Source organism: Macaca thibetana, chromosome 11 (assembly GCF_024542745.1).
Source record: "Macaca thibetana thibetana isolate TM-01 chromosome 11, ASM2454274v1, whole genome shotgun sequence".
Taxonomy (NCBI): domain Eukaryota; kingdom Metazoa; phylum Chordata; class Mammalia; order Primates; family Cercopithecidae; genus Macaca; species Macaca thibetana.
The window spans coordinates 106,359,563-106,384,665 of record NC_065588.1 but is presented as its reverse complement, the minus strand read 5'-3'; the positions used below and the strand labels follow the sequence as shown (position 1 = coordinate 106,384,665).

The 25,103-nt window shown below is 39.5% G+C and overlaps 1 protein-coding gene across 9 annotated transcripts in view; it reads right to left on the bottom strand.

The window, feature by feature from the left end:
- Window positions 1-19,938: 19,938 nt before the first annotated feature.
- IFT81 (intraflagellar transport 81) overlaps window positions 19,939-25,103 on the bottom strand; it is an 89,488-nt gene continuing 84,323 nt past the window's right edge. For 8 of the 9 annotated variants that reach the window (XM_050749715.1, XM_050749717.1, XM_050749720.1 and 5 more), the window contains one exon: window positions 19,939-20,687. In XM_050749715.1, coding sequence (XP_050605672.1) covers window positions 20,505-20,687 — 183 coding nt within the window. In that variant the 3' untranslated portion in view covers window positions 19,939-20,504. Of the gene's footprint in view, window positions 20,688-24,838; window positions 24,909-25,103 lie in introns of all 9 variants that reach the window. The other variant, XM_050749719.1, reaches the window with a different exon arrangement.

Genomic DNA, 25,103 nt, shown 5'->3' with positions numbered 1-25,103 from the left:
AAGATATGTAAACACATGAAATGCAAATCAAAACCACAGTGAAATACTACTTCACATCTATCAGGTTGGCTGTAATATAAAAAATGGAGGCTGGGTGTGATGGCTCATGCCTGTAATCCCAGCACTTTGTGAGGCTGATGCAGGAGGACTGCTTGAGCCCAGGAGTTCAAGACCAGCCTAGGCAACATAGCAAAACGCTTGTCTCTACAAAAGATTAAAAAATTAGCTGAGTGTGGTGGCACATGCCTGTGGTCTCAGCTACATGGGACGCTAAGGCAGGAGGATTGCTTGAGCCCAGGAGGTCGAGGCTGCCATAAACCCTGTTAGTGTCACTACACTCCAGCCTGGGTGACAGAGCAAGACTTCGTCTCAAAAACAAACATTCTAGGCACGGTGGCTCATGCCTGTGATCCCAGCACTTTGGGAGGCCAAGGCAGGCAGGTCACCTGAGGTCAGGAGTTCGAGACCAGCCTGGCCAACATGGTGAAACACTATCTCTACTAAAAATACAAAAATTAGCCAGGCATGGTGGCGTGCGCCTGTAGTCCCAGCTACTCAGGAGGCTGAGACAGGAGAATCGCTTGAACCCGGGAGGCAGAGGCTGCAGTGACCCAAGATCACGCTACTGCACTCCAGCCTGGGGAACAAAAGCGAAACTCCTTCTCAAAAATAAATAAATAAATAAATAAATAAATAAACAAACAACAAAAAACAAAACAAATAAAAAACCCCCCAGCTACTCAGGAGGCTGAGGCAGGAGAAGCGTTTAAACACAGGAGGCTGGCTGGGCGTGGTGGCTCACGCCTTACTCCCAGCACTTTGGGAGGCTGAGGGGGGTGGATCATCTGAGGTCGGGAGTTTGAGACCAGCCTGAGGAGAAACCCCGTCTCTACTAAAAATACAAAATTAGCCGGGCGTGGTGGTGCATGCGTGTAATCCCAGCTACTTGGGAGGCTGAGGCAGGAGAATCGCTTGAACGTGGGAGGCAGAGGTTGCGGTGAGCTGAGATCATGCCACTGCACTTCAGTCTGGTCAACAAGAGTGAAACTCCGTCTAAAAACAAACAAACAAAAAAACAGAAAACAAACAAAAAACCCAGGAAGCGGAGGTTGCAGTGAGACAAGATGGCACCATTGCACTTCAGCCTGGGTGACAGAGTGAGACTCCATTTCAAAGACAAACAAAAAAACAAATAGACGGATAGATAGATGGACAATAAGAAGTATTGGTGATGGATGTGGAGAAATTGGAACCTTCATACTTTGCTGTTGGGAATATAAAATGACACAATCGCTTTGAAAAAGTTTTTACAGTTCTTTAAAAAGTTACTATACGGAGTTACCGTATGACCCATTAATTCCACTCTGTCATGTGGAATTACTCCAAGAACAAACTTGTACCTGAATGTTCACAGCAGCATTACACATAAGATCCAAAAAGTAGAAACCACCCAAATGTCAACAAATAAATAAACAAAATGCAGTACATCTCTACAATGGACTATTAGTCAATCGTAAAAAAAGAATAAAGTAGGAAGGAAATTCTGACACATCCTACACATGGATGACATGATAGCAATGTTCTTGAGGACATTATGCTAAGTGAAATAAGGCAGTCACAAAAAGACAAATACTGCATAATTCCACTTATAGGAAATACCTAGAGTAGTCAAATTCATAGAGATAGAAAGTAGAATGGCAGGTGCCAGAGGCTGGAAGGAAAGAAAAATGGGGAGTTGTTATTTCACGGGTCTAGAGTTTCAGTTTTGCAAGATGAAAAGAGTTCTGGAGATCTGTTGTACAACAATGTGCACAGTTTACTGTATGTCACACATAAAAATGGTTAAATGGTAAATTTTATGTTCTGTTTTTTTAACCACAATTTAAAATTAATTTTTTTTAAAAGCACGGTCTTGAGTAAAAAACCTTAATAAAAATTCATTTTTATCATGCTATTGAAGTATAACAGACATGGAAAGAATTTTCAAATTTGATAAAGAAACTTGCTGGCTGTGTTTACCTTTATTTTTTACTCTTCTTAGAGTAGTGAAAACAGACCACTTGGTTTAATTTTGATTATTTTTACTTCCTGGTTGCTGCCTGATTATGCAATTCTTTTGGTTACAAATAGAGAGGGGAAAGTTTATGTGCCAGTCTATTATATTTATGTCATTACATGAAAGAAGACTGATAAATGTTTCTATTTATATCAAGTTTTAATAAAAACTTAAGGCCGGGCGTGGTGGCTCAAGCCTGTAATCCCAGCACTTTGGGAGGCCGAGACGGGCGGATCACGAGGTCAGGAGATCGAGACCATCCTGGCTAACACCGTGAAACCCCGTCTCTACTAAAAATACAAAAAACTAGCCGGGCGAGGTGGCGGGCGCCTGTAGTCCCAGCTACTCCGGAGGCTGAGGCAGGAGAATGGCGTAAACCCGGGAGGCGGAGCTTGCAGTGAGCGGAGATCCGGCCGCTGCACTCCAGCCCGGGCTACAGAGCAAGACTCCGTCTCAAAAAAAAAAACAACTTAAATCTTCCCTAAGGTCTATGAGCTGATGCTATTTTATATTCTAAATTCATTCTTATTTTAACTGATTTTATAATACACTAGCTTCCTCTTTCAACAAACCTAAAGGTTATAGAATCTATCTTGAGTAATACAGAATATGTTGCATAGCTTTTGAAAATTTCATCACAACTTCAAAATGTAACTACTGCTTGTCTTTGACAATTTGATAGAAGATATACTAAAAAGGACAGATATTCATTACAATCACATGCAAAAGGCCAGCTCCCAGAATAGCTACTATTCCATACGTGCATCATGTGATTTCCCAAGTTAGCATCTCCGCCTTTAAACAATAATCACACAGATGCATTTTTAAGTGTCTTAAAGTCACAATAGCATCCATTTGCTATGAACTTTATCCTAAGCCTTGTGGGGGCTCTATTATTAAAATTATGTACCTAGAACTACTGAGAAAGCAGTTGTGACTAAGATGTCAAAGTCCCCAGGACATACTATCTCAACATTTTTCATTATAATCAGGATCCCTTAAATTGTTCTCTGGTAAATTTAATGACAATATCACTGGCTGCTTCTTTCTGTATAAGAGGACACAAGTGTGTTTCCGTGTAAGGTATACCAGAGACACTGGGGATGGTTATTTGTAATTATAAAGTGATATTACATTTACTTTATTCTCTGTTTAGCCAAAAAAATTGAATGCTTGGGCAGTTGCTATATACTAGGACCTGCTTGACTGGGGTCTGAATGGGAACCATATTGAGCTTTGTGAAAAGAATGAGGAGACAGTCTCCTTGGAGAGGGTTCCCACTCTCATCTACCATTTTCATACATTACTTGATTTGATCCTTTCAATAATTCTTGGATGTTGTAGGGAAAGAAATTGAGGTTCAGAGCAATGAAGTGATTTGCTCAAGGCATACTCTTTCTCTTTCATTCATTCTTCATTTAACTAATATATATTCATCAACCCTGCCTATCTGCCTAAGGAGGCGCAGGGAATACAACTGTCAACAGAAACCAATCCTGCATTCCATGCTCTTACAGTCCAAAAGGAGAAACAGATACGGAAGCATCCAGGGTGTGTGTCTTTGAATGGCTGACCCTACATGCTAATCATTTACCATCCCCCAGGGTTCACTACACCTTTATGTTCTTGTCCTGGCTCACTGACCTCATCTCCTGTTTACATATTATGTATGTGTAATTATAATATATATATACACACAACCATAAACCTATATGTGTATGTAAACACACACACACATATTTAAGGAAATGTGTATGCTCCTTTTTAAAGGTATAGATTTTAAAGGTAAAGATTCCTCTATCTTCCCTGCCATTAAGGGATCATTGAGCTGCATCTCTGCCACTAACAGACCTATTGGCTCTGAGGAAATCTCATCCAGTTTGAGACTTGGTAGTGACAGGACAGTGTCAAGGAAAGAATGTTAATGATTTTTCCACTAGCTGATCCCAAAAGCTTGGCAGAGGGGAGCTCAGTCCACTGAATATTTATATAGCACCTTGATTAAAAGAGCTCAAAGTAGTACTCTAAGTAGCTAAATTATAACTTCATTTGATAAATTACATATTTTTTTAAAAGCTCCTTTACCAACCTTCATTTCTTGTTAAAAATAATCACAAGAAGATCTTCATAGAAAGAAGCCTAAAGAAAAATTGTAAATGGTAATAATCTCTGGGTGATCTTAATTATCTCCTGTATCATTAAAAATTTCTACAATAATTATATGGACTTCTTTTTCAAATACAGAAAAATGTTACATAAGAAATTAAATCTGGGCCATAAAAAAACTCAACCACACTCATAATTTTTTAAATATAAATAAAAATGATTCTTTAGACCTATCATATTGGCAAGACTATTATAAAGCTAGTATACCTAGTATAGGCAAGGGGACAGCAAACTCAGCATGCTCATATCCAGCTGATGGGTGTACAAATTGGCACCAGCTTTTTGGAGGGCAATTTGGCAATATCTATTACAATTTTAAATGCACATACTTCTGAACCCAACAATTCTAATACTTTTCTTAGATATATACTTGTATAAGGGTGCAAAGATATATGTGGAAGGACATTCAATAAGGAACTTAATTGTGCTAGATCCATATAGAAGAATATTTGCAACTATTAAGATAACTCTATACTTATAATTAGAATTTACGGTTTAATTCAAAAAACAAGTTGTAGAACAGTGAATATAACACTTTCTTTCTTTCTTTTTTTTTTTTTTTGAGACACAGTCTCGCTCTGTTGCCTAGACTCGAGGGCAGTAGTGCAATCTTGGCTCACTGCAACCTCCGCCTCCTGGGTTCAAGAGATTCTCCTGCCTCAGCCTCCTGAGCAAAGTAGCTGGGATTACAGGCACCCGCCACCACACCCAGGTAATTTTTGTATTTTTAGTAGAGATGGGGTTTCGTCATGTTGGCCAGGCTGGTCTCAAACTCTTGACCTTAAGTGATCTGCCCGCCTCGGCCTCCCAAAGTGCTGAGATTACAGACTAGGAGCCACCGTGCCCGGCCCTGTTATAAAATTTTAAAAGAATGTAAATGCATTTATGTGCTTGTGCATAAAATTACAGCATCTGGAAGAGTATTTCAAAACCGAATTGTGGAAACACCTCTGAGGAGTGAGAAGACTGGGGCAGGACAGGGCTTTTTATTTTTATTTTTTAATTTTTATTTTATTTATTTATTTATTTTAAGACAGAGTCTCGCTCTGTTGCCCAGGCTGGACTGAAGTGGCGCGATCTCCACTCACTGCAAGCTCCGCCTCCCGGGTTCACGCCATTCTCCTGCCTCAGCCTCCCGAGTGGCTGGGACTATAGGCGCCCGCCACCGCGCCCGGCTAATTTTTTTCTATTTTTAGTAGAGATGGGGTTTCACAGTGTTTGCCAGGATAGTCTCAATCTCCTGACCTCGTGATCCGCCCACCTCGGCCTCCCAAAGTGCTGGGATTACAGGCGTGAACCACCTTGCCTGGCCGGCTTTTTATTTTTTTTAATCTAATATTCTTTGATATTATTTGAATTTTGTTACATTAAGCATGCAATTTAATTTTTAACAGTTTTATTGGGACATAATTCATACATCATACAATTCACCAATTTAAAGAAGACTTTTGTGCATTTATACATTCAGTGGTTTTTAGTATATTCAGAGTTATGCAATCATACCTACCGCATATATTTTTTAAAATGAAAATATATTTTTGAAAGATGCTTCAAAAGTGAACTTACTACTGCCAAGAAAATTTGTGTGAAAGAGAATCAGAAAAAATTTGAAGAGTATAACACTCATAAACAGGGAGGAAAAATATGTATGAACAAAAAAAGATGGAGAAGGTCAGAGACAGAAAACAAAGATTTTTTTTTCTTTTTTTAGAGTCAGGGTCTCACGCTGTTGTCCAGACTGGAGGGCAGTGATGCAATCATAGCTCACTGCAGCCTTGAACAACTCCCCGGCTCAAGAGATCCTCCTGCTTCACCCTCCTGGGTAGCTGGGACTACAGGCCACCATGCCCGGCTAAAGAAAGATTTTTTTTTTTTTTTTTTTTGAGACGGAGTCTTGCTCTGTAGCCCGGGCTGGAGTGCAGTGGCCGGATCTCAGCTCACTGCAAGCTCCGCCTCCCGGGTTTACGCCATTCTCCTGCCTCAGCCTCCGGAGTAGCTGGGACTACAGGCGCCCGCCACCTCGCCCGGCTAGTTTTTTGTATTTTTAGTAGAGACGGGGTTTCACGGTGTTAGCCAGGATGGTCTCGATCTCCTGACCTCGTGATCCGCCCGTCTCGGCCTCCCAAAGTGCTGGGATTACAGGCTTGAGCCACCGCGCCCGGCCTAAAGAAAGATTTTTAAATGAGTTTTAACTAAAAGCATGTTAGATCTGTATCCTTAAATAAACACATCTGGATTTTGTAACTAAAAGATCACGGTAAGATATTTGGGCACAATAAGAAAAAGAAATCTTTGATTTGATGGGACTGCAAATACAGTATTTGGATAAACCAGATTCCATATAAATGTGCAGACAGCTGGATATGAATTCCATCTATGGAAGATGCATAAAAGAGTTTAGAGAACCATGCTATTCTGTAATTTCCAGAAATCTCTCCTGTCTTAGGAATGCTGACAAAGAGGTTCTTACTCTCAAGCAATGAATACTCACTGAACATCAATAATGCTGATTTGGTTAAGTGTATCTGAAAATATAAGGAGAGATGGATAGAGAGAAAAAGATTCCTGAAACATACGACAAACTTAATAACCACAAACCATGCAGGAATATTCTGACCTTTTGGCTCAAAATTTGTCAATGAGAAAACTTACTCTTGAAAACACACAGTGTTTTATGAAAACATTCAGCAAAACTCAAATTTAATCTATTACTTAAAATAAAATTACCTTTTCTCTAAGATATTTTCCTCATTAAAATCATCCTTGAGCACTACAGATCTTAGGAACATTCTGTAGATCATCTTATTTTGTTTTTTCAAGCCTTTAAAAAGCACAGTTCCAAAGTTGTGTAGCTGGAGGCATCTCTGACACCAGGAAAAGCAAACTTTACTTTTCCTGTGTATTCTGTAAAATCAATTAGCTTGATTAGTATATGACCTTATTTACTTAATTAGGGCAGTGTGGTGACTTTAGCAATTGCTGTAGTTCAACTTCACTACAATAATGGAAATGTACACAGGATAGCCACTCCCATGCAAAACCTGTTTTTATAAAGGAGTAAATGTTAGATTAAAAATAAAAGTCACTAGTTTTTGAGTTAGGAGACTGCAAAGTAATCCTGGTGCAATAATGTGTAACAAAAATTTAAGATCAGTATGTCATCTGATGAGACGGCTCATCTTTAAAAGCATCTTAAGTGGTAACAGGGTAATAGTTTATTTTTTATTTACTTTGTGGTAATAGTTTAAAAATTTCTCGACTATCTTTTCAAAATCACTCACCTTGTGGCTAACACATGATTAATACTTGATTCCAAATCAATCAAGAAGGAATCCTTGAGAACAAGCTGTCCTTTAATAAAGTGTTATAATATGGTGTATCTATTTCCACATGTGCATGTTTGCATGTGCCTATGTGTAATGCAGATTTTTTTTTTTTTTTTGAGACGGAGTCTCGGTCTGTATCCCCCAGTCTGGAGTGCAGTGGTGCAATCTCTGCTCACTGCAAGCTCCGCCTCCCAGGTTCACACTATTCTCCTGCCTCAGCCTCCCAAGCACCCGGGACTACAGGTGTCCGCCACCACGCCCGGCTAATTTTTTGTATTTTTATTTTTAGTAGATGGGGTTTCACCGTGTTAGCCAAGATGGTCTCGATCTCCTGACCTCGTGATCCGCCCACCTTGGCTTCCTAAAGTTGCTGGGATTACAGGTATGAGCCACCGCACCTGGCCTGTAACGCAGCATTTTATTGGGAATTAATGTATTGCACATGCTGGAGACTGTAACTAACAATGTATTAATCTCTATAAATGCTCTAATTGCCTATAACATATTAGGAAATCATATGAAAATAGAAAATGTGGCTATCCCTGGTAATACGCCATGTAGGACAATTATCAGACTAAAATTCTTATTTAATTGCTTAAAAGTAAAACCACCTTATCAGAAAGGTTACCTACATCTTATCCTGTGACCATGACAACAAATTAAAAATGGAACTGCTGAAACCTCCAAAATATGCAAAATGGTAACTGAAAGGATGTCACTTTAATGATAGTTAAAACATCCATCTCCATGGGCTAAATGTAGACACAATTGGAAGCTAACCTTGGCATTCAGGCTTGAGGTTAGACCAGCAGGACTTCTATTGTCATCTGGACAGGTGGCAATAGCCTTAGAAGGGGATGTCAGGGCCTCCAAAGTCTTCTTTTAGATCTTACATCAAGCTACAATGAACCCTGGCTTCAAATGAAAATATGAATGCCAGAAAGCAAAGGCGAAGAGTTAACTGCGGGTTGTTTTTTTATTTCTTAGATGCTAAAATATTTTAAAAAGCAAGGATAGCTCAATTTAGATTACAAAAAGGCACTCTGATGAAAAGCAACTGTGTTCCTAAATGTATGTCGAAGTAGATGGTTAGAAAGCTAATATAGAGTTTGTGGGCTAAATATATCATTTCTTTTAGAAGCAGAACATATTGCTGGGAGAAAAAGTCCTCTATCACAGGACTTATGGCATATAGTAACTAAAATGTTTTTCCATTCGTTGAATTTTCAATGTTGGGGAATATTATTATTCAGTAGACCTAGAGAGAAGTCCTAAATTGGAAAAGCAGCTGAGTCCAAGGTCATCTCTTTGTTTCCAAATATATCTTGAAACAAATGCAAGAAGGGCACTTTGCTGAGTGTTATCTGGACATATATAGTTTCAATCAAATTCTTCAAGAAGTGTCAGAATAAAAGTTGAACATTTGTTTGACACTGCCAAGTCACTAGCAAGTGGGTCTCTTCAAGGGCTGAGGCTCTCCTTGCCGACTTGGCAATTATTCTGTAAAAAGTTCTTTTTCCTCCCCTTAAGAAAAAAAAAAAATCAAGCACAGTGAAAAACCAGCTTTGAATTCTTCTCACATTTTTTAAAATATAGGAAATCACATAAACTTATAAAAATGTCTCCCAATAAAAATATAACTCTAAATATTCTGTTTCTTAGCTTAATTCCTTGGAATTACCAAATCTTTTTCACAAATCTGAAAATGTTAAATGTAACAAAGAAGTGATGGCATAGATGATATAGAGTTGTAAAATGAATCAAAGAATAAAATAAGGCTGGGTGTGGTGGCTCACGCCTGTAATCCCAGCACTTCGGGAGGCCAAGGTGGAAGGATCACTTGAGGCCAAGAGTTTAAGACCAACCTGGTCAACATGGTGAGACCTCATCTCTCTCTAAAAAACAAAAAACAAAACAACAAAAACAAAAACACAAAAGAATAAAATGCCGAATCTTTGAATTAGTGTAAAAAATAACCCCCAAAATACAATGAAACAAATTAACTGGCTTACCACCTGTATTGCTCTTCTCTGTCACAAAAAATAAACCAAACTTAGTCCATGATGGCAGTCTTCTGTGGGAGATGATAATTTGTCATTCCCTACAATGCAGTGAATCTCATTTCATCAACGGTCCAAAACGATATTAAGAAGAACTCCTATTGTTATTACCAACAGACCATGGCTGATTATCGCACCAACTAGAAACCTTCAGCTTCGATCTCTCATTCCCTTTCCAGCTTCATCTTCTCTGTTTCCTCCAGCCGGGTCTGGCTCATACCTCAGGGCATTCCCTTTTGGGGCTTCCTCTTCTCCAAGGAGCTCTTGTTCCCTCTCGGAGCCAATTTCTACTCAAGCTTCCGTAAGAGTTTTAACTTGAATGTTTTCTCCTCTAGCCTGACCAGATTGCTCCAGCCTGTATTTTCTCCCGCTTTGAGTTCTGTGGGGATTATTAACTCTACTATCTATGTGGTTTTTATCCCATTCCAGGAAGCTGAACTAAAAATTTTAGAGACCCTAACTCCCAAAAAATTATAGTTCTCCTCCCCACTACATGCAATGAGAAGAAACAAAAACTAAACCGTAAAACGAATATAAGGACGTCTAACAGAGTTCTGCTTTCTTTCTTTCTTTCTTTTTTCTTTCTCTTTTTTTCCTTTCTCTCTTCTCTCTCTTTCTTTCTTTCTTTTTTTTGAGACAGAGTCTCACTCCATCACCCAAGCTGGAGTGTAGTGGTGCGATCTTGGGTCACTGCAACCTCTGCCTTCTGGGTTCAAGCGATTCTCATGCCTCAGCCTCCCGAGTAGCTAGAATTACAAGCGCGCGTCACTAATCTGGGTAATTTTTGTATTTTTAGTAGAGACAGGGGTTTTGCCATGTTGGCTAGTTTGGTCTCAACCCCCTGACCTCAAGTGATCTGCCCAGCCTCGGCCTCCCAAAGTGCTGAGATTGCAGGCGTGAGCCACCGTGCCCGGCTGAGTTTTGCTTTTTCTAATGGAAACTTCTTTGATTTTTGAAATATCAAATACTTTCAGAAAATCTGTAGTGCATGTTTGCCTACTGGCTAATCCAGTACTGCTTTGTTGGTTACATCACTTATCTTGATAACCGGATTTTAAGCTGCTTAGAAGTGACAGCCATGCTTTTCTTGCTCAATATACTTGCTATAGAGCTGGATAAGGGAGAGGTGGGTGATGAATACTTGCTGGTTTCACTCCTGCTGTTCTGCCATTCTCTCCCATTCCCCTGTCCACATCTTACCCATCCTTCCAGGCCCAGATCAATTCCTACCTCTTTGATAAAGCCTCCTTGACTCTACTCTTCCTTGACCTTCTGGTCTTCCCTGTAGCTCCAATTTGATTGAATTTCTATTGCTCTACAAAATTTAGTATTTGGTTATTACTTCTTGATGTGTCTACTGTTGTTTAATGCATTGCTAGTCCTGTTAACAACAGGGGCCATATCTTATATTTTTACTGCACCTTTTCATTCAGTCTAGCTGAGTGTCCAGCACATTATAGAACCCAAGAGCTTGATACATAATAGGAATTCTTTCCCCATCCCCCATGCACCTGTGTAACTTACTGAGCCATACTAGGCTTCTTGTCCTTTCCTTAACATGCCGTATCGTTAAATGCCTTTATGTCTTCACTTTTCCCATGCCTATCAAAATCTTAATTCATCCTTATAAATAAGCTCAAGTCCCATCTCCTCTGTTAATCTTTTCACAATCCTCCATCAGTATTAATTGCTGCTTCCTCTGAGCTCCCTGTTCTTTGTACACACAGCACTTATTTTGCTGCATAATATTTGAGTCTTCTAAACTGTGAGGTCTTTGAGAGCAAAAACTAGGTCATGTTCAATTTCTATTTTAGCACTTAGCACAGTGTCAGGCACACAAGATAACAAATACTTGCATACAAATAAATGAAAGGACTTTTAATTTCATTCTCCTATTAATCAAGTGTTATCTTGCTAATTTCCTTGGTTAAGAAAGAAATTGCCTGTTGGTATTTTCACAGAAAAAGACAAGAAATATCTATATAAAATATCTATAAAACTGTTCAGCAGATTCTGGATTTAACCAAATTTGATAAATTTTGTGGTTTTGCTTTATTATCTTATTGTATTTCAATCTTCTTTTTAAATTTTTTTAATTTTTATTTTTTGAGACAATCTCGCTCTGTTGCCCAGACTGGAGTGCAGTGACACGATCTTGATTCACTGCAACCTCTGCCTCCTGGGTTCAAGTGGTTCTCCTGCCTCAGCCTCCCAAGTAGCTGGGACTACAGGTGTGCACCACCACACTCGGCCAATTTTTTGTATTTTTATTAGAGATAGGGTTTTACCATGTTGGCCAGGCTGGTCTCCAACTCCCGGGCTCAAGCAATCCTCTTGCCGTAGCCTCCCGAAGTTCTAGGATAAGGTGTGAGCACCGCACCCAGCTGTATTTCTTTCTTTTTCTTTTCTTTTTTTTTTCCTCCAGATGGAGTCTAGCTCTGTCACCTAGGCTGGAGCGCAGTGGTGTGACCTTGACTCACTGCAACCTCTGCCTCCTGGGTTCAAGATTCTCCTGCCTCAGCCTCCCAAGTAGCTAGGATTATAGGCACCTGCCACCACGCCCAGCTAATTTGTGTATTTTTAGTAGAGACGGTGTTTTGCTGTGTTGGCCAGGCTGGTCTTGAACTTCTGACCTCATGATCCGCCCACCTTGGCCTCCCAAAGTGCTGGGATTACAAGCATGAGCCACCGTGCCCGGCCACCCAGCTGTATTTCAATCTTTAAGTTTCATTGCAGCATTGTTCATAAAGTGAAAAACTGGAGTTGATCTAAATGTCCAGCAATTGGAGACATGCATGATTTTAACACACTCACAGAGAGATTTAAATAACCCTATAAAGTTTCAGTTTACTCTGTATTTAAAACTACTACTAATTTCTTTCATTCATTTACAGGACATTTATTTTCAGTATAATTCCCTCATCTGGTTGGTTGAGGTTACTTTTAACCATTTAGTGAAGTCTGTTCTTTAGGTATAGTAAGCAAATACATTTTTTAAAAAAAGGTACTATAATTTTATAATAAGCACTAAAAATTATTTCATACCATAACTAACAAATAGACGTCAATCTGTTTGTTTATATACAATAGATATATATATGGGTCACACTACAATATAAGTACTTAGGAGCACAGGTTTTGGATTGTGACTCTGCCACAGTCATTAGTTGTATAATATTGTGAAAGTCTCTCTGTGCTTCAGTTTCCTTATCTATAAAATGGGGATAATTGCAGCTGCCTCATAAGGTTATTGTGAGAGTTATGTTAGTTCTACATGTAAAGCACTCAGGACAGTGCCTGGTACAAGTACATGGAGTGCTCAGTACCAGGTTAGTTGCTTGAACACTCATATGATCATGGTCATGATTACAGCTTCAGAGAATAAAATTTGTTAAATCTTGATTTGCATAACTGATGTTCATAAAAAGTCCTTTGTAAGTCTGCTTCAGTTTCAGAACCAATAACTTAATTAGGCTGTGCTCTAACAATGAAACAGGCTCCCTCATGAGGAGTGAGCCGCATTGCGGGTACACTGCCATGGCTGGAAAGTGATTCGCTACACGCGCTACAGAACTGATATCCACACTGGAGAGAGGTTGGAAGAGATCCCTCAAAGCTCCCGATCTAATAAATGATTATATGAATCATTCTGAGGTTCCTTTCAAGCTCTAAAATTCTATGACTGTTTACCAGGATATCACGTGCAGCATTAAGAAGCCAAGCCAGGAACCTGCTGTTACACTCTGAACTGAGGTGGAAACACATACTTTCACTGAAAAACAAAAATCTTTAATTTCTTCCTGTGCTCAGAATAGTGAATTTCCATAGCAGTAAACCGAGTTTGGTGACTCAAGCCTCTCAGCAGTTCTAGAAAGGAAATTGTGAAAATATCGATGTTTGCCAAGAAAGTACTTCCAGTTTGCCAAAAGAGGGAGCATAGGAGCAGAAAGCATATGTTTGTCCAAGTCTCTTAAAAATACTTATTTGGGATCTGCGTTTTTATTTTTTGATCTCTTTTGCAAGGATGGGGTGGGGCTAAATAATATTTACAGTCAACTTTCTCTTTTTAAGATTATCTTAAGACAGAAGGGTCAAAGATAAAAAATACATAGATAACTTTTAATGATCCCTCTCCATCCCCTGAGACAAAACGCTCATCCCAGGCCTGGCTGCCATACACCAAGCAGCTCTAATTAAACTGCTCTCATTAAAAGGAAGAGGAAGAGGAGCTAAGCCAGTATAAGTGGAGGAATAATTTACATATTTAATAAAGACACATCTTATGTCTCTCCTGGCTGCCATGAATTGTCTAAAAAAGATCTGTTGCATATGTAATCTACTCCTCACCTCACTATAACAATGACGTTACTGATATAACCAAGTTTAAAGAAGGTTAATCATCAGGATGCTATCTTACCCGCTCCCTAGGGCTAAAGACTCCTTCATGCCAGGCAAGATGAATGATGTAAGCACCTAGAATCCTTTGTAGAAACAAGTCATTTACTCACACTCATTAGTCACTAATACAGGGTAGAATGCCTGTGTAAGACAAGGCTTCTATAAGACACACACCTGCATACAAAGTCATTTTTCTTTTTCTTTTCTTTTTTTTTGGGAGGGGGGAAGGAGTTTTGCTCTTGTTGCCCAGGCTGGAGTGCTATGGCGCGATCTCAGCTCGCTGCAACCTCCACCTCCCAGGTTCAAGCGATTCTCCCGCCTCAGTCTCCTGAGTAGCTGGGATTACAGGCATGCACCACCACACCTGTCTAATTTTGTATTTTTAGTAGAGATGGGGTTTCTCCATGTTGGTCAGGCTGGTCACGAACTTTTGACTTCAGATGATCTGCCCACCTTGGCCTTCCAAAGTGCTGGGATTAAAAGTGTGAGCCACTGCGCCCAGCCACAAAGTCATTTTTCAATACAAACTTTGACTTTGTCTTTGTAAAGACAGCTTTGGCAAGTTACTGATTTATCATATTTTCGTATTCAATTCAGAAAAATTCTGCAAATTTGTATATTTTTAGTTTCAGCAATATATTTAGCCTTTTATTTTACTCAAATTACTAAAAAGTGCTCTGTATTGTGTTACCTTAAAAAGTTAAGAAACATACTTGGGGCCGGGCGCAGTGGCTCATGCCTGTAATCCCAGCACTTTGGGAGGCCGAGGCAGGTGAATCACTTGAGGTCCAGAGTTCAAGACCAGCCTGACCAATATGGTGAAACCCCATCTCTATTAAAAATACAAAAAGTTAGCTGGCCATCGTGGTGCATGCCTGTAATCCCAGCTACTTGGGAGGCTGAGGTAGGAGAATCGCTTGAACCCAGGAGGTGGAGGTTGCAGTGAGCCAAGATCCTGCCATTGCCCTCCAGCCTGGGCAAAAAGAGCAAAACTCCGTCTCAAAAAAAAAAAAAAAAAAAAAAGAAACAGACTTGGAAAGTGCATAGACCTTAAAAATTTATAAATGTTAATTAGGCAAAATAACATATTTACATTTATCTGATAGTTTAAATGAAATTTCTTTTATTATTATCTCCTGAATTAGAGCAAAATAAGGGCAAGTATTAATCTAAAGAAAAAGGCAGGTGTTCTGCAATTTCTGGTTTGATTTTCATATGGATTTGAACAGTGTTCTAAGACCCTTCTGGTACATTCCCCAGACCTAGAAAATACATGGCTTTGGAATTCAGTTGTTAATAGATGTATAACAGAGAGCACATTATCATATTATAAGATTCTTCTTAAAGGACACCATTTAAAGTTGGATTGTTTCCTGAACTAATACAGAAAGCAAGATAAGCAGTGGCCTTTTGAAATTTACAATTATACAGTCAGTCCCATGCAACAGCTGGCAACTAGAAGAAGGAAATCTGTGAACACAGAGGCAGATTTCACAGGCTGCATTCTTCTCCTTTATTTGGGCCATCACATGAAAGACAAATTAGTTTCTGAAATGATTAAGTACGCTGATCAATTAGCTAGCCAGAGTATCAATCCTGAAGGAAAAATGTAATAAGCTCTTCAGTAAGTGCCAGCTGTCAAAGACTGTCAGGGTTAGTTAAAGCTTTTTAATGTTCCAATCAAATCATGAAATGAGTGGAAAGTCACTGCACTAAACCCATTAAGCTGCATTACTAAATGTCCAATGTTACATACAATCTATAAATAACTTTGTACTTTTAGAGGTTTTTTTTTCAATTTGCTTTTCTTGAAGTAATAATGATGTTCTGCTTCAGTGAGTAAAGTAATTTGGAGCTGCCTTTGCGTTTAATCCACACATTCTTTCTGTATGGAATAAAGGCGGCAAGTAATAATCAAATCAGTAGAATTCTAAGGATTCTGTGGAGTATCTGTCATTAACCATTTTAAAAATCAAGAAGAGTACCAAAGACAGTGAAGAAAATCAAGAGGAATACCAAAGACAGTGAAGGGCTAAATAATAATTAATCACTAGGCTTAATAATTTTATGAACTGACTTTCCTCTGGAGGAATAAAATGCTGTTTCTATAAAGAGCATCTAGTCTTTTTCAAATACTTGCAAAGGAATTCATATTCTGTTTAAAGTAGCATCACTTACTATTGGCTTAAAAACAACATGCCAGTAGCCAACACCACACAAATATATCTATGTCGCTATCCAAAAAATGATGATTGAATTAAGGATTTGTTTCTACACACTAAGACACAGCTTTCCTCTTTTGGGGGACTGCTGGTCTGCTAGTTGATCTAAAGGCACAAATGACAATGATGGCAGCTGATACTTGCACAAATAAGAGGATAAAACAAGCAGGGGACCAATTCAAATCACTTATGAACACTGAAATGCTTCTGTTTTCCTTATAAAAATTTAAAAGATATTTCTCTCCATACTTTCCTGGTAAGTCCAGTTCTTCCTTATTCTGATGGACCCCATCTCTTCTTGCTACAGCTCCTAGCATTACCAATTATCTCTAGCTAGTGAGGCTCTTTGATTACCAATAAAAAACCTTTCAAACAAAAATTAAAAGTAGGACACACATGGGAACAAAGAGATCCATATTTTTTACAGGGTAGAAACAATTTTATTCTTTTTTTTTTTTTTTTTTTTTTTTTTTTTTTTGAGATGGAGTCTCACTTTGTCGCCCAGGCTGGAGTGCGGTGGCGCGATCTCGGCTCACTGCAAGCTCCGCCTCCCGGGTTCACACCATTCTCCTGCCTCAGCCTCCCAGTAGCTGGGACTACAGGCGCCCACCACCACGCCCGGCTAATTTTTTGTATTTTTAGTAGAGACGGGGTTTCACCACGTTCGCCAGGATGGTCTCGATCTCCTGACCTCGTGATCTGCCCTCCTCGGCCTCCCAAAGTGCTGGGATTACAGGCGTGAGCCACCGCGCCCGGCCAAGAATTTTATTCTTTAAAAAATGTTTTTGGTGGTGATGCATGCCTGTAATCCCAGCTACTTGGGAGGCTGAGGCAGGAGAATGGTTTGAACCTGGGAGGTGGAGGTTGCAGTGAGTCGAGATGCGCCACTGCATTCCAGCTTGGGCAACAAAGGTAAAACTCCATCTCAAAAAAAAAAAAAAAAAAAGGTTTTGGGCCAGGCATGGTAGCTTATGCCTATAATCCTAGCACTTTGGGAGGCCAAGGTGGGAGGATCACTTGAAGCCACAAGTTCAAGTCTAGCCTGGACAACAAAAGGAGACCCCATCTAATATGGTTTAGATGTTTGTCCCCTCCAAATCTCATGTTGAAATGTAATCTCCAGTGTTGGAGGTGAGGCCTGGTGGGAGGTGCCTAGATCATGGAGGTGGATCCTTGTGAATAACTTAGTGCCATCCCCATGGTGATTAGTGATTTCTAGCTCTGAATTTACACAAGATCTGGTTCTTTAAAAGTTGAGTGACACCTGCCCCTGACCTCTTGCTCCTGCTCTTTCTATATGATGTGCTGGCTCCCCTTTCACCAGGAAGCTTTTGCCATGGCTGGAAGCTTCCTGAGGCCCTGGCCAAGAGGAGATGCCATCACCATGTTTCCTGTACAGCCTGCAGAACCATGAGCCAATTAAACCGCTTTTCTTTATAAATTAGCCAGCCTCAGGTATTTCTATATACTGACACAAAAACAGCTTACATAGCATCTCTTAAAAAAAAAAAAAAAAAAAAATTAGCCAGGCATGGTGGCATGTGCCTATAGTCCCAGCTACTCAGGAGGCTGAAGCAGGAAGATCACTTGACCCCAGAAGTTTGAGGCTGCATAGAGCTATGATCATACCACTGCATACCACTGCCTTCCAGCCTGGGCAACAGAGCAAGATCCTGTCTCTAAAAAAAAAAAAAAAAATTTAAAGACAACTGAAAAGAACTAGCCTAAGATGGACATGCTAACAATTTGAAATTTGAGTTTTCAAATCTAAAGCCAAGATATTTTGAAAAACTACTAAAATTGAAATTAAGTAAAGCATGGCACATGAATTTGGTATCTTTCTAAGGGAAACCTAAGAAATCTTCAAGTACCTTGTCCAAATGAAGCAGAGATTAGAAGCACTTTGAACTCTTGAATTTCACTTTGAGTCTTGTGCTACATTTAATATGTGATATCTATATTCTATGACAATTTTTTTATATTTAAAATATCAGGCTGGGTGTGGTGGCTCATGCCTGTAACTGTAATCCCAGCACTTTAGGAGGCCAAGGCGGGTGGATCACTTGAGCTTAGGGGTTCGAGACCAGTCTGGCCAACACGGTGAAACCCCGTCTCTACTAAAAGTACAAAAAACTAGCCAGGTGTGGTGGTGCATGCCTGTAATCCCAGCTACTCGCGAGGCTGAGGCAAGAGAATTGCTTGAATCTGGGAGGCAGAGGTTGCAGTGAGCTGAGATTGTGCCACTGTACTCCACCCTGGGCAACAGAGCAAGAGACTATCTCAAAGAAAAAATAAAATAAAATAAAATAACAGTTCCCATAACTATCAGATTATTATTATGATGATGATTTTTTTTTTTTTTAGACAGGGTCTTGCTCTCTATTGCCCAGGCTGGAGTACAGTGGCATGATCTCGGCTCACTGCAAACTCCACATCCCAGGTTCAAGTGATCCTCTAGCCTCAGCCTCCCAAGTAGCTGGGACCACAGGTGTGCCACTACACCCGGCTAATTTTTGTCTTTTTTGTAGAGATGGGGTTTTTTCATGTTGCCCAGGCTGGTCTCGAACCCCTGACCTCAAATGATCTGCTTGCCTCAGCCTCCCAAAGTACTGGAATTACAGGCATGAGCCACCGTGCCCACCCTGGTTATTATATTATTAAATCTGTAATAGACCAGGCATGGGTGGCTCACGCTTGTAATCCCAACATTTTGGGAGGCTGAGGTGGGCAGATCACCTGAGGTTGGTTGGGAGTTCAAGACCAGCCTGCTGGTCAACCTGGCGAAACCCTGTTTCTTTTCCTTTCTTTTTTTTTTTTTTTTTGAGATGGAGTCTCGCTCTGTCACCCAGGCTGGAGTGCAGTGGCGCAATCTCAGCTCACTGCAAGCTCTGCCTCCTGGGTTCACACCATTCTCCTGCCTCAGCCTCCTGTGTAGCTGGGACTACAGGTGTCCACCACCACTCCCGGCTAATTTTTTGTATTTTCAGTAGAGATGGGGTTTCACCATGTTAGCCAGGATAGTCTCGATCTCCTGACCTCGTGATCCACCCGCCTCGGCCTCCCTAAGTGTTGGGATTACAGGCATGAGCCACTGTGCCTGATGAAACCCCGTTTCTACTAAAAATACAAAAATTGGCCAGGTGTGGTGGCAGGCGCCTGTAATCTCAGCTGCTTGGGAGGTGGAGGCAGGAGGATTGCTTGAATCCTGGAAGCGGAGGTTGCAGTGAGCTGAGATCACACCACTGAACTCCAACCTGGGCAACAGAGTGAGACTCCATCTCAAAGAAAAGAAAAAAAAATCTGTAATAGATTTTTGGTGACAATAAGTAATAATCTGGCTGAGTGCAGAGGCTCACGCCTGTAATCCCAGCACTTTGGGAGGCTGAGGCAGGTGGATCAAGAAGTCAGGAGATCGAGACCATCCTGGCTAACACGGTGAAACTCTGTCTCTACTAAAAATACAAAAAGTTAGCCGGGCGTGGTGGCAGGTGCCTGTAGTCCCAGCTACTCAGGAGGCTAAGGCAGGAGAATGGCGTGAACCTGGGAGGCGGAGCTTATAGTGAGCCAAGATCACGACACTGTACTCCAGCCTGGGCAACAGAGCAAGACTCAGTTTCAAAAAAAAAAAAAAAAAAAAGGAAAAGTAATAATCCTCCAATTTAATATTAGATGTTAATACTTACTTTAAAAAGAATAAATTTTGACACAACTTTACATTTTTTAAATAGACATAAAATATGTACCAAGTTTATTTGCCTTTAAATTATACAAACAGAACATGTTAGTCAAAATATTAAATTTTCTTGCATTTTACAGAAGAAAAATAAACTGAAGTGAAACTGTACGAACTGCTGAACTTCAGATAAACGTTTCTTCAAAACAAGAGATACTAATTCCTAAAAGATTCTTCTAAAGTTTTTTAAAAAAAGATTAAGAAAAACAGTAAGCCATTGGGTTATTACATCCTAAAAAAAAAACTACATGTTTCTTAATGAACATATGTTTACATTTACAGATAGTAAACTTAAGTTTCCTGTCTCATAAAACTCAGAAGATGCCAGTGATGTCTAAACTACGGAAAATAGTAAAAGCCTCTTTTTCATATGAAAAAACATTAAAACTAAATCTACCTTAACATTATTTTCTATGAAAACTTAATAAAGAATGGCTAATCTGAAAACAAAACGCTATACAAATCAGTTTCAAAAAAGAAATACATTATGAGATTAGGCTTATAGCTAGTGGTATCAAGTAAAACTCCAAATGATAACACAATTTACAGTATTAGCCGGTCCTCTCCTCCCTCCTGAATTACCTGACCAATGGAAGTTTGGCTTTGTTGTTTCAGAAAGCACTGTTTCTTACATTCCATTAATTGTTGCAAATCACGCCACATTTTTGCTTGTTTCATATTTGGACCATGACTTTCTCGTACAACTTTTTGTTTTTCCCGAAGTTTCTATCACAAAAAAAAGCAGGAATAATTAAATCTCAGTTACAGGGGCATATTTCTACTGCTATAGTCAGAGGAATATGGTATGTTTTCTACACTAGATAAATAATAGTTAGCTAAACCACATACTCCTATAATGTATCAAAACTAAGATTATAAAAGTTAGCTAAGGCCAGACGTGGTGGCTCATGTCTGTAATCCCAGCACTTTGGGAGGCTGAGGCGGGCAGATCACGAGGTCAGGAGATCGAGATCTCTACTAACCTCGACACTAAGTCAACCTGTTTGCCTTTCTAGTTCTCCAAAAAAACACAAAAAAACAAAAATTAGCCACGTGTGGGGGTGTCCGCCTGTAGTCCCAGATACTTGGGAGGCTGAGGCAGGAGAATTGCTTGAACCTGGGAGGCGGAGTTTGCAGTGAGCAGAGATCATGCCACTGCACTCCAGCTTGGCAATAGAGCAAGACTCCGTCTCAAAAAAAAAAAAAAAAAAAAGTACAGAAAACAAAAACAAACAACAAAACCACACAAAACTATAGAAGGAAGTGAGAGAAAAAGATACTTAGGAAAGTGGAACAGTATCATGGTGTGAAAAGAAGAATGTAGAGTTTGGAAGTCAGAAGACTTCAGTTTTAATTTGGTTTTGTCTCCTCTAGCAGTAAGAAAGGCACTTAATTTCTTGGGACTTCAGTTTTCTCAATTATCAATAAAGGTTAATAGACCAGGCGTGGTGGCTCACAACTGTAATCCCAGCACTTTGGGAGGCTAAGGCGGATAGATCACTTGAGGTTAGGAGTTCGAGACCAGCCTGATGAACATGGGTAAACCCTATCTCTACTAAAAATACAAAAATTAGCAGGGCATGGTGGCATGTGCCTGTAATTCCAGCTACTCAGAAGGCTGAGGCAGGAGTATGGCTTGAATCTAGGAGGTGGAGGTTGCAGTGAGCTGTGATCGCGCCACTATGAGACTCTCAGTCAAACTGCTTGCCTTTGTAGTTCTCCAATGAAAACCAGCTAGGAGGATGTACATGACATATTACTCAAGAATAACGTTTAGTTATAGCTCAGATAGCTTTAAAATAATTCATTTATTAGCCTAAGCCTGAGAAATGTCCACCTTTTGTTTTAGAATTTCCATATACATAAAAATTTCTCAAGAAACCAACAGGCTCAGTATATTCTATATACTAAAACCTAATTCTTATTTATTCAAGATGTAATTATGGAGCACCTGTTATGTGTCAGGTATGCTTGGAGTTTCAAGTGGAAAACAGGACTCATGCTATACAGGTGGGCAGATCACTTGAAGTCAGGAGTTCGAGACCAGACTGGCCAACAGGGTGAAATCCTGTCTCTACTAAAAATACAAAAATACAAAAATTAGCTGGACATGGTGGCATGTGCCTGTAATTCCAGCTACTCAGAAGACTGAGGCAGGAGAATTGCTTAAACCTGGAAGGCAGAGTGAGCCAAGATCGTGCCACTGCACTCCAGCCTCGGCAACAGAGTGAGATTCTGTCGCTAGAAAATAAAATAAAATAAAATAAGGTGAATAATAGGAGACCGGGGGCTGGGCGCAGTGGCTCATTGCCTGTAATCCCAGCACTTTGAGAGGCCAAGGCAGGAGGATCGCTTGAGCTGGGGAGTTCAAGGCCTGCCTGCGTAACATGATACCCTGTCTCTACAAAAATAAAAACTAAAAAATTAGCTGGGAATGGTGGTGGCACGTGCCTGTAGTCCTAGCTAGTTGGGAGGCTGAGGTGGAAGGATCACTTGAGCCAGGAATTTGAGGCTGCAGTGAGCTATGCTGTCACTACTGCATTCCAGCTTGGGCAACAGAGCAAGACCCTGTCTCTTAAAAACACAACAAAAAAACCAAATCAAGGCTAACAATAGGGGAAAATAAAAGTATTTACTTGATAAGATTATGTTTTCAAGTGACATAATAGATACTGAAATACTTGATAAATTATCATGTATTATATATATTCTTGTTATTAAATGCTGTATTCTATCCTATCCTGAAACAGTGTATACTCTATTTATGTCCAAATAAATAAAATTGTATGCACATATACTTCAGGGAGCAAGCTCAGTGATTATAAAAATAGTATACTATTAAATAAGCCAAAATCCTTCTCAGAATTGTTTTTGTTACTAACATATTAGACGGTCCACTTGCCAAAACTATTTTACTCATTGACTCTAAAATTTTAAACAGGAATAAAAGAATCTCCAATATATTACAAAAATATACTTTGGTTCCATATTATGGCAAATTGAGAAAGGGTGACTGAAAGCAAGAGTAGACCCAAAGTCAGAGACAATAGGTGACAAGGTAGGAAAAAAGAGAGAGAGAATTCAGCCCGGGCAATGAAGTGAGACTCCCCCATCTCTACAAAAAAAATTTTTTTAAATTAGTTGTGTATGGTGGCACATGCCTGTGGTCCCAGCTACTCAGGAGGTTGAGGCAAGAGGATCACTTGAGCCTGGGAACTCAAGGCTGCAGTGAGCTGGAGTGCCATTGTACTCCAGCCTAGGTGACAGAGTGAGACTCTGTCTCAAAAAAAAAAAAAAGAAGAAGAAGAAAAAGAAAAGAAAGGAATTCATTCATAATCCCATGCTCTGGAGACAACTACAGTTGACATTTTGGTAGAAAAGGTGATAGTGCACATAGAGGGAAACGCAGTGTGTCACAAATACCTGTACTGACACTGAGTGTGAGAAAATTACCAAGACAGACAGAAAACCAAGCAGAGACACAGAGGCAGAGTGCACAGGAACATCCTCATTCTTTCCTCTTTTAACATAGGGTCAATATACTAGGTGATCTGAGACACAAATGAGAATGCTGGTCGTTGGTACTTGCGCAAATAAGAGGATTAACTAAGCTGAAGACCAGATTCAAACCACCCATTAAAATACTGCCCACCCAGCTATGCATAATGAAAGCAAAGTTAACAGCAAACAGGAATAGAACACATAATTTTAAAAATAGAAATATAACCAGTACATTTTTTGATGCAATACCTGGCATATTAATACATCTATTTAAGTTTATGTTGTAAATAATGTATCTTACAACAAATATTTTATCTTCATAAACTAAAAAGTATTTAGAAAGGCCGTTAAGGCAGACCAAGAATTTTAAGACTTCTGCACATGATTTTAAATTAAGGCACTACTTAACCTGTAACTTTTCTTATATTATTGGAATAATTTCCTTGTCAAAAAATTCTAACAACCTATAAAAGTTATTTAAAGAACCAAAGACAGGATGTGGGCACTGTCTGTGTCAGAAATATTACATTTAATTTGCTTCATAACCATGTGTGTTTGAAACCTTTAACTTTATGAATACAACTGACGTTAGTATGTATATATTTTAAATCTTATTATTTACATTTGTTTACAGTTGCAATGTACAAAAATCACTAATCACATATTTCATTGTTCTTTAAAGGAGGAGGTGGTGGTATAGAAGGGGGGAAACTCAGTTGGCCTGAGGAGGTCTATGGATGCCCAGTTTATATTGGCTTAGAGGGCTTAGACTATCATCACTTTGAAAGGCTAGGTTTGTTCTGTCTGCCTTGAAAATTTAGATCTACTCTAAAACTTTGAGGATTAAGAAGCTTTGTTTCTTAAATGATACAGCCTGACATCTGGGGAATGAGCCAGTCATTGGTTCACTTGCTTAAATATACTTGATGTTATATTGCCACTTTTCCCAATGATCCTGCAAGAAAACACTACACTGGATGGGGGAAAAATAATCTTTAATCAGATTTGGCAATTAAGGTTGGGTCTTTGAAAGGATTTCAGGTTTGAAAAATATTTATGTATGTACAGCATCCATCCAGATACTTTGCAACAGAAAAAAAAAAAGAGGAATGTTTTCATATGAAAAAAGTACATTACTTTACACGAAATCTTTGGATGAAGTCCATTTTGGGCCAGGCGCAGTGGCTCACACCTGTAATCCCAGCACTTTGGGAGGCTGAGGTGGGTGGATCACATGAGGTCAGGAGTTCGAGATCAGCCTGGCTAACCAGGTAGAAACCCCATCTCTACCAAAAATACAAAAATTAGCCGGGTGTGGTGGCACACTCCTATAATCCCATCTACTCGGGAGACTGAAGCATGAGAATCACTTGAACCTGGTGGGTGGAGGTTGCAGTTAGCGGAGATCAGGCCACTGGACTCCAGCCTGGGTGACTGAGTGAGACTCTATCTCAAAAAAAAAAAAAAAAAAAAAAAAAAAAGTCAATTTTGACAATCATATCAAATCCTACAAATCCAAAAATCTCTAGTTAAAATATTATACAAATGAATGTTTATAACTTGATTCACATACATGCTTTCAAATATGAAAATTATTTCTTTTTTTCCTTTTAAGTATGGTGTGTCATCCCATAAGTGAAA